General features: G+C 44.7%; 1 protein-coding gene across 1 annotated transcript; it reads left to right on the top strand.

Moving 5' to 3' along the window:
- The first annotated feature begins 4,065 nt into the window (after window positions 1–4,065).
- Window positions 4,066–8,241, top strand: LOC123165168 (putative disease resistance protein At1g50180). Its single transcript, XM_044582797.1, has 4 exons — window positions 4,066–4,422; window positions 4,524–6,134; window positions 6,254–7,323; window positions 7,695–8,241. The coding sequence occupies exons 2-4, from the start codon at window positions 4,577–4,579 to the stop codon at window positions 7,734–7,736; spliced, it is 2,670 nt and encodes an 889-aa protein (XP_044438732.1). The 5' UTR covers window positions 4,066–4,422; window positions 4,524–4,576; the 3' UTR covers window positions 7,737–8,241.
- Window positions 8,242–9,320: the final 1,079 nt, after the last annotated feature.

The following is a 9,320-nucleotide window of genomic DNA, read 5'->3' as shown; positions in this document are numbered from 1 at the left end:
CTGGCAACATTATTAATAAATAAAATAAGGCCAAAATTTTGGGGTGTCACAATAGGATCATTATAAGTGATAGTCTTTTCTTCAACTTTAATAGGTTGAACTACTTTTACTTCTATGGGAGGATGATATTTAAACCACTTCTCTTTAGGGAGATCAACATGAGTACCAAATGATTCACAAAAAGAAGCTACTATCTCAGAGTCAAGTCCATATTTAGTGCTAAACTTACGGAAAACATCGATATCCATAAAAGATTTAACACAATCAAACTTAGGTGTTATACCTGACTCCTTACCTTGATCGAGATCCCAATCTTCAGAGTTGCGTTTAATTCTTTCCAATAAATCCCATTTGAATTCAATAGTCTTCATCATAAAAGAGCCAGAACAAGAAGTATCGAGCATGGTGCGATTGTTGTTAGAAAGCCGAGCATAAATTTTTTGAATAATCATTTTTCTCGAGAGCTCATGATTGGGGCATGAATATAACATTGACTTAAGCCTCCCCCAAGCTTGAGCGATGCTTTCTCCTTCGCGAGGCCAAAAATTATATATATAATTGCGATCACGATGAACAAGATGCATGGAATAAAACTTCTGGTGAAACTCCAATTTCAATCGTTTATAGTCCCAAGATCCCATATCAACACATAGCCTATACCATGTCAATGTGTCTCCCTCCAAAGATAAAGGGAAAACCTTCTTCTTAATAACATCATCGGGCATACCTGCAAGCTTAAATATCCACAAACTTCATCCACATAGATTAAGTGTAAATCGGGATGCAATGTTCCATCTCCTGCAAAAGGATTAGCTAGCAGTTTCTCTACCATACCCGAAGGAATTTCAAAGTAAACATTTTCAGTAGGTTCGGTAGGTTGAGGAGCAACTCTTTGCTCTTCTGGACGGGGTGAAGATACCCCGAACAAGACCCTCAAAGGATTACTTTCCATAGTAACAAGTGACAGTAAATTTCATCACACTATATAAATTTTTCCTTACCAAGTTCTACTCACCAAAAGCGCTTCACTCCCCGGCAACGGCGCCAGAAAAGAGTCTTGATGAACCACAAGTATAGGGGATCTATCGTAGTCCTTTTGATAAGTAAGAGTGTCGAACCCAATGAGGAGCAGAAGGAAATGACAAGCGGTTTTCAGTAAGGTATTCTCTGCAAGCACTGAAATTATCGGTAACAGATAGTTTTGTGATAAGGTAAATGGTAACGAGCAACAAGTAATAAAAGTAAATAAGGTGCAGCAAGGTGGCCCAATCCTTTTTGTAGCAAAGGACAAGCCTGGACAATTTCTTATATAAAGGAAAACGCTCCCGAGGACACATGGGAATTATCGTCAAGCTAGTTTTCATCACGCTCATATGATTCGCGTTCGGTACTTTGATAATTTGATATGTGGGTGGACCGGTGCTTGGGTGCTGCCCTTACTTGGACAAGCATACCACTTATGATTAACTCCTAATGCAAGCATCCGCAACTACAAAAGAAGTATTAAGGTAAACCTAACCATAGCATGAAACATATGGATCCAAATCAGCCCCTTACGAAGCAACGCATAAACTGGGGTTTAAGCTTCTGTCACTCTAGCAACCCATCATCTACTTATTACTTCCCAATGCCTTCCTCTAGGTCCAAATAATGGTGAAGTGTCATGTAGTCGACGTTCACATGACACCACTAGAGGAGAGACAACATACATCTCATCAAAATACCGAACGAATACCAAATTCACATGACTACTAATAGCAAGACTTCTCCCATGTCCTCAGGAACAAACGTAACTACTCACAAGTCATATTCATGTTCATAATCAGAGGGGTATTAATATGCATATAGGACCTGAACATATAATCTTCCACCAAGTAAACCAATTAGCATCAACTACAATGAGTAATCAACACTACTAGCAACCTACAGGTACCAATCTCAGACTTAGAGACAATGATTGGATACAAGAGATGAACTAGGGTTTGAGAGGAGATGGTGCTGGTGAAGATGTTGATGGAGATTGACCCCCTCTCGATGAGAGGATCGTTGATGATGACGATGGCGATGATTTCCCCCTCCCGGAGGGAAGTTTCCCCGGCAGAACAGCTCCGTCGGAGCCCTAGATTGGTTCCGTCAAGGTTCCGCCTCGTGGCGGCGGAGTCTCGTCCCGTAAGCTTGCTTCTGATTTTTTTCTCGGACGAAAGACTTCATATAGCATAAGATGGGCGCCGGAGGGCCACCAGGGGGCCCACGAGGCAGGGGGCGCGCCCCCACCCTCGTGGCCAGGGTGTGGGCCCCCTCTGGTATCTTCTTCGCTCAGTATTTTTTATATTTCCCACAAATAACTTCCGTGGAGTTTCAGGACTTTTGGAGTTGCGCAGAATAGGTCTCTAATATTTGCTCCTTTTCCAGTCCAGAATTCCAGCTGCCGGCATTCTCCCTCTTCATGTAAACCTTGTAAAATAAGAGACAAAAGGCATAAGTATTGTGACATAATGTGTAATAACAGCCCATAATGCGATAAATATCAATATCAAATCATGATGTGAAATGGAAACAACATATAGCTCTCCATCGCATCTAATTAAACCCTACATTGAAACTATGTAAAACATTTCATTCAACAACAAATGCGATCATAATCGCAACTAAGGTGACAATTGATCCAACGGCATAATGACACCAAGCCTCAGTACGAATGGCATATTTTCTAATCTTTCTAATCTTCAAGCGCATTGCATCCATCTTGATCTTGTGATCATCGACGACATCTGCAACATGCAACTCCAATATCATCTTCTCCTCCTCATTTTTTTTATTTTTCCTTCAAGTAATTCTTTTCTTCTTCAACTAAATTTAACCTCTCGACAATAGGGTCGGTTGGAATTTCCGGTTCACATACCTCCTAGATAAAAAAATCTATGTCACGTTGGTCGGCATAATTGTCATAAACACTAAATGAACCAAATAGTTATAAAAGATAATATATACCACATCCGAATCATAGATAGTACGAGGGCCGACGGAGGTGAATACCAAAACCATCGCACTATATAATAACAAACAATAATAAAAGTAAGAAAATTACACAAGTATCTATCTAAATCATACAAGTAATAAATTTTTTCTTTTAGAAAGAAGATAAGATCAAGAGGCTCACCACGGTGGTGCCAGCGACGAGATCGGCGCAGGCGATCGACGGCGGTGAGGACAGGGACGGAACAGGACAGACTGCCAAAACTAGACAAGTTTTGAGAAAAATGAAGTTTGGACAAGGAGCTTCGAGAGGAGAAAGCTTAAGTGTGGCTTGGGCATTTAATTGAACACCTCATGTGCAATAGGAGGTGAGCTAGAGCACCACAAAGCTCTCCCACGGTCGGCCAGAAAAACAGAGCACTCCACTACTCTGCTCACGGGCGAGGGGGTATATATAGCCACAACCATTTGATCCCGGTTCCAGCCGGTTCATGGCTGGAACCGGGACCAAATGGTTGTGGGCGAGGAATGAGGACCATTGGTCCCGGTTCGTGTCTGGAATCGGGACCAAAGGGGCCAGACGAACCGGGACCAATGCCCCACGAGGCCCGGCCGGCCCCCTGGCCTCACGAACCGGGACCGATGCCCCATGGGTCCCGGTTCGTGAGTGAACCTGGATAAATGGGCTTACCCGGCTTGGACCAAAGCCTTGTTTTCTACTAGTGCGTTCTTTTCTTCCGATGCGCCGTCGTCTGATGGGCCGAGCTTCTGCTGTTGTTTATGCAGGCTTGATGGAGATGGCGCAGCGAAGCCGCCGCCCAAAGTGGTTCGTCCCCGGCGACGACGGCTTTGGTTTCCGGTTGGTGCTGTGTTTAAGGACTAGATTGATTTTCTATTTCTGTTCTGGGGTCCTCTTTGCAAAAAGCAAGGACTGCTTTGTAATTTTCTGTGCTATGTTGGTCCTTGTGTAATTGTTGCTTGTACTGTGGGCGGTCTACCTTTTCCACTCTTCCCTGGAGCCACACGGAGCAGTAGATGCAATAATTCACTAGCACTGTTTCGAGTCTTGGCCAGCGAGGTCGATGCATGTGAGTAGAAACAGCAGCAGCAACAGCTTGCCCAGCAGCAGCACTTTCCCGTTCACTCACTCTCACGCGCGCTCTCGCTCTCTCTCTCTCTCTCTCTCCCCTGGAGCCGCCGCCTGCACAGCGCCACAGTCGCCGGCCGAGCACGCCGCCGTCGACACCGTCCAAGGGGAGGACAACGCCGCTACACTGCTAACACCCCGCATCGCAACCGTGCACGGAGGAGGCCTCGGCGCGTCGGAGACCGAGCCACGTGGGTGGAGGGATCTGGGCTGGGGAAGCACCGCCGGCCGTGCTGTGGTTGAAGCCGCCGGGGAACGGTGCGCTGCCCCCGTCGACCGCAGTCTGCACAATCCCGTCGGTGAGCCTCTCAGATCTGTCTCTTCCACCTTTTCTCGTTCTCGTCTTATCCTCCTCTCCTCGCTACAGTACGTTCTCACGGTCAACCATGGCTACTTGCAGGCTTGCAGTCCGAGCCTCTTCCCTGTCTTTGAGGGGTGAAGAAGAAAGGGGCGATGGCGCAGTCGGCTGTGAACACCGTGCTCGGGAGCGTGGGCAATCTTGCAGTCCAGGAGACCACATTCTTGTGTGCAGTCAACCTTGAAGTGGGGCTGTTGAAAGATGAGCTGATGAGGTTGCAGGCCTACCTCAAAGATGTTGATAGCAAGTGGAGATCAGGAAATGCAAGGGTTGCAGTCTTGGTGAGCCAGATCAGGGATGCGGCTTATGAAGCTCAGAACGTCATTGAAGCTGCAGATCACATGGAGAAGAGAAACAGGCTCAAGAAGGGATTCATGGGTGCTATTTCAAGGTATGCTAGATTGCCGAATGACTTGGTAACCCTTCGTAAAATCGGTGTTGAAATTCAACGTGTAAAAAGGAAGATCAAGGAGATTTTTGCATCTGCACAAAATCTGAATATTAGTCTGGATAACAATGTTTTTGTAAAGGACGATTTTTCACAAGATGATGGTCCTATACATCAAAACTCTGAAGATGATGTTTTCATGGTTGGTTTTGAGGATGAGCACAAAGGAATAGTGGACAAGTTAGTTGACAATGATTACCTGCTTAGTGTTGTGTCTATAGTTGCCATGGGCGGGGCAGGAAAGACAACACTTGCTAGAAAAGTCTACACTTCATCTAGAGTCAAAGAGCACTTTGACACACTTGCTTGGGTGACTGTATCTCAAAAGTTCAAGGGCATTGATTTGCTAAAGGATATCATGAAACAAATAACAGGGCACAAAGATGAGTCAGTTAACCAAATGACGGAGTATGAGGTGGGAAAGAAGATCAATGAATTTCTTTCAGAAAAGAAATACTTTGTTGTTCTTGATGATGTTTGGGAAACAGATACATGGGAGCAATTAAACGGAATGATTACAGTCTTTCCAGATGCAACTAATGGTAGCAGAGTACTGTTAACGACACGAAAAGAAGATGTTGCAAAGCATATTCAGATGCCAACCTATGTTCATCCTTTGAAGAAATTAAATGAAGAGAAAAGTTGGCAACTTTTTAGTAGCAAAGCTTTACCAACATACAAAAGGTCTGCCATACGTGATGTGGACGAGTTTGAAAAGCTTGGGAGAAAGCTTGCAAAGAAATGTGATGGATTACCACTTGCACTTGCAGTTTTGGGAGGTTATCTGTCTAAAAATCTAAATGCACAAATATGGTCCGATATACTCTCTGATTGGCCAGCAACCAAAGATGGACAAATGATGAGTGTCATACTGGCACGCAGTTACAAGGACCTACCAAATCATCATTTGAGATCTTGTTTACTTTATTTTGCTGCTTTTCCTGAGGATTATCAAATAGATGTGCCGGATCTTATTAACTTGTGGATAGCAGAAAGTTTCATTCCACATACACCAAACCATACACTAGAAGAAACAGCACGGAGCTATGTAACCGAGTTGGCTCAGAGAAGCTTGGTCCAAGTTGTTCGCAGAAGTACGGCACATGGATGGATAGAGAGAATAAGGATTCACGATATCTTGCATGACTGGTGCATACAAGAAGCAAGACAAGATGGTTTTCTTGATACAAGCAACAAAACTGCAGGTCAGCCTTTTGTCTCCTGATCTCTTCCTATTAATTGATTCCATTTTCTATTTTGCTGTATGTACTTATATGTGGCTAGCTTCTTTCTGACATATGGTGCACTCTAAAAAATATTGCAGGCCAAGCAGGTGCATCATCATCATCATCTGATAACTTGATATCTTATCGTTTTAGTTTTCAAACTTTGAGTTATCAGATTTTACCTGCGACGCCTAATGTCCGAAGTCTGCTTGGCTTTAAACTCTTATCAGTGTCCCTTCCTAAGCTGAGATTCCTGAGAGTTCTTTGCATTGAAAAATCAACACTAAAACATTTCTCCAGCGTAATTGGTGGGTGCATTCACCTAAGATTGCTTAGGTTGGCAGATTGTGGATGTGTGGTGTTACCTTCTTCAATTGGCAAACTCATTTACTTGCAGACTATAGATCTCAGAAACACAATTTTGTTGTCAGTAGTACCAAACTCTCTCTGGGATATCCCTACTCTAAGGCATGTTTACCTTTCATTTTACCCTACCCAAAGGTATGTTGACCCTTCACATAGGACAAAATTTTGTCCACCACCACCTGCAAGGAGTGTGCGACTGCAGCCGAAAGAGCTACAGAGCTTTCTGTTGGATCTTGCTCCTGTTGGCGCTGATTTCCGCTGGCATGACATGATGATTTTCTTGGGCCAGATGAATCAACTAACAACCTTCTCGTTGGCTTACCACAATATACCAGCGGAGTTGCTCAACATATTTGCAAACATGCCTCACCTGGTTGATATTAGTCTCCGCAAATTTGATGTGCTCGATAAGCTGCCTGCTGAGTTCCCACAAAGCGTACGTCATCTTGTTCTACATGCTGATGTCATAAAACAAGACCCAATGCCGATCCTGGAGAAACTCCCCTGTCTTGTGGTGTTGGAGTTGAGTGGGTACAAAGGCCAGACCATGTGCTGCTCCTTCCAAGGGTTCCCTCGGCTGCAAGAGTTAGAACTACATGATTTTTCCACCGAGGAGTGGAGGATAAAGGTCGGGGCAATGCCAAAGCTCTCCCACCTGTCACTTTGGTGGTGCAAGAAGATGAGCAAGCTCCCCGTGGGGTTGCTGCACCTTCCATCCCTCGGTCACCTGAAGCTGAGCAATATGGACCAGATTTCTGAAGATGACATCACACTAAAGGAGCTGCGGCGGAAAGGGTGCGAGGTACAGTACATACATACGCAGCTTAAGCTTAATTTAATTTGCCCCTCGGTCGATCTTGTTCCCCTTCCGTTTTCTTTGCTATCGATATCTATGCATGTCTGTTTGTCCACACGTTAATTAGTTATAAATATTCGTTTGATCGAGATGCCATATTCGTTTGTTCATTCAGCCCATGCAGCATGTTCACTAACTATCTCGATCTATATATGCTGCTGCACTTCAGCAAATCAATACTAGTAGTATTTGTTTGGTTCGGACGAGTTAATGTTAGTTAGTTTCATGATCAACTTCACTGCTTCCGTGCGCTCACCTAAGATATCTTCTTCCCCGCAAAAAAAAACTAAGTTTTTTTTTTTTAATATTTTGTGCAGGTGGAGGTTAGAGAACTCCGGTGCCCTCCGGTCCGTTTCTGAAATTCTCCCCTCGAATCCATCTCTTCCTCCTCCCAATCCTCGCATCTCTCCTTCCCCTTTGTCGATGGTCTCGCCTCCCCGTTCTCCGGTGCCGTCGCCTGGCCCTGTACGAGATGGAGCTGAGGAGAGTGCCAAGGTCGCCGGACGCCTCTCCCCCGAGCTCGACGAGCTCAAGGCTGGCCTACGTCTCCGCTCCCTCGGCGACACCACCGCCGGCCGCATGCACCTCCCTCAAACCACAAGACTAGCTCCGCACGGGAGGGTGGCCAACGACGCCTCTTCCCCTGGCGGCAGTGATGGTGCTGATCCTCCAAGAGGTCTGATTGTATTTATTTTCTTTCGTGTACAAAAGTCTCAGTGCATTTTCAGTGCAAAATGTATATACAGTCCAAAAACTAGATCGTATTCCTTGTACAGAGCATGCATGTTTTACTTGCTCATAAGAAATCCATATGTATTGATAATCAAGTTCATTTCTTCTGGTGCATCAAGTTTATTTCTGAAAGATTGCGGGGTGCGGTTGTTGATACACAAACCTGTTAGAATGTTCATCTGTGGCCGTTCGTCCAAAATGGTCATGCTTGGCAATTTAAGCTTATTCTCCCCTTGTTACATCAAGCAATCTGTTTTAAAACTTCATGTATTCTTTTGTACTACGTTGATATATCCGTGTTTTGTATCCCGGTGTGCTCCGTGCGGCGAAGCGCGTATACCTTCTAGTAGTCCTACTAAGATCTTGACAAGGACAGACATATATTTCCAAATTTCTAAATGCAATGATTAATTCTCGCACTTCTAACTCACCAGTCCCGCTGCTTGCCCGGGTGTGACCACAATTTGCTTGCGACGGATCAATTGATGTTAATTAGTGTCACAAGATCAATTTTCAGGGCTCGTGCTCAACAAAGTAATTTTCTTATGAGTGCTTTTTGCGCAAGTGTAAAGGGGATGATAGTTCAAGATCTTTACGAATATTGCTCCAGGATGGATCCATGAACACTTCATATCCTTCCAACCGCATGTATTCTGTGGAATATGTATTTGAACGCCAATAAAAATGCTTCGTCGCCGAGGAGATGCTATGAGTAATGAGTTGCATGTACGTGTTCCTCTTTCTGATTTGTAACCTGGCCTGGCAATCTTGTATTGTCTGTATTAGTACTAATCTTCTTTTTTCCTCTTTCCATGATCACACAGATAAATGGTTTGTGCACTGGAACCAACGAACAAGTCAACGGCAATCGGAATCACAATTTTGTTTTGCTTTTCTTCGCACATCTTTTACAGTTGTGCCTCCTAATTAAAGTAAACCCACAAGCGAACCAACAAAAAGGAGCGAGTAAATTGGGTCAGATGTATAATCCTGGTACATTTCAATGGTTCACCAGGAACAAATATGTTGGTATTGCTGCAGAAACACCCTACGCAGACGGTGACGACGACGAGGAGTCCTCACGGCAGGCCAGCACACAGTCCTCCAGGAAGTTGGTCAGCTGAGAGGTGTAGAGTCCCGGATTGCTGTGGTAGTGGTCGACGTGAGGGGACGACACAGTGTGGCATGACCTCACCTCACACCCTGCTTTC

This window comes from Triticum aestivum, chromosome 7D, assembly GCF_018294505.1.
Source record: "Triticum aestivum cultivar Chinese Spring chromosome 7D, IWGSC CS RefSeq v2.1, whole genome shotgun sequence".
NCBI classification, from domain to species: Eukaryota; Viridiplantae; Streptophyta; class Magnoliopsida; order Poales; family Poaceae; genus Triticum; species Triticum aestivum.
The sequence above is the reverse complement of the archived record's forward strand: the minus strand, read 5'-3'. Positions and strand labels throughout refer to the sequence as shown.

What these genes read in the sequence shown, in the direction of transcription:
- LOC123165168 (XM_044582797.1), top strand. Translation starts at nt 4,577, where the DNA reads ATGGCGCAGTCGGCTGTGAACACCGTGCTCGGGAGCGTGGGCAATCTT. An exon ending in TACAAGCAACAAAACTGCAG is followed by an intron (nt 6,135 to 6,253) that starts GTCAGCCTTTTG and finishes AAAATATTGCAG; the next exon opens with GCCAAGCAGGTGCATCATCA. An exon ending in TGCGGCGGAAAGGGTGCGAG is followed by an intron (nt 7,324 to 7,694) that starts GTACAGTACATA and finishes TATTTTGTGCAG; the next exon opens with GTGGAGGTTAGAGAACTCCG.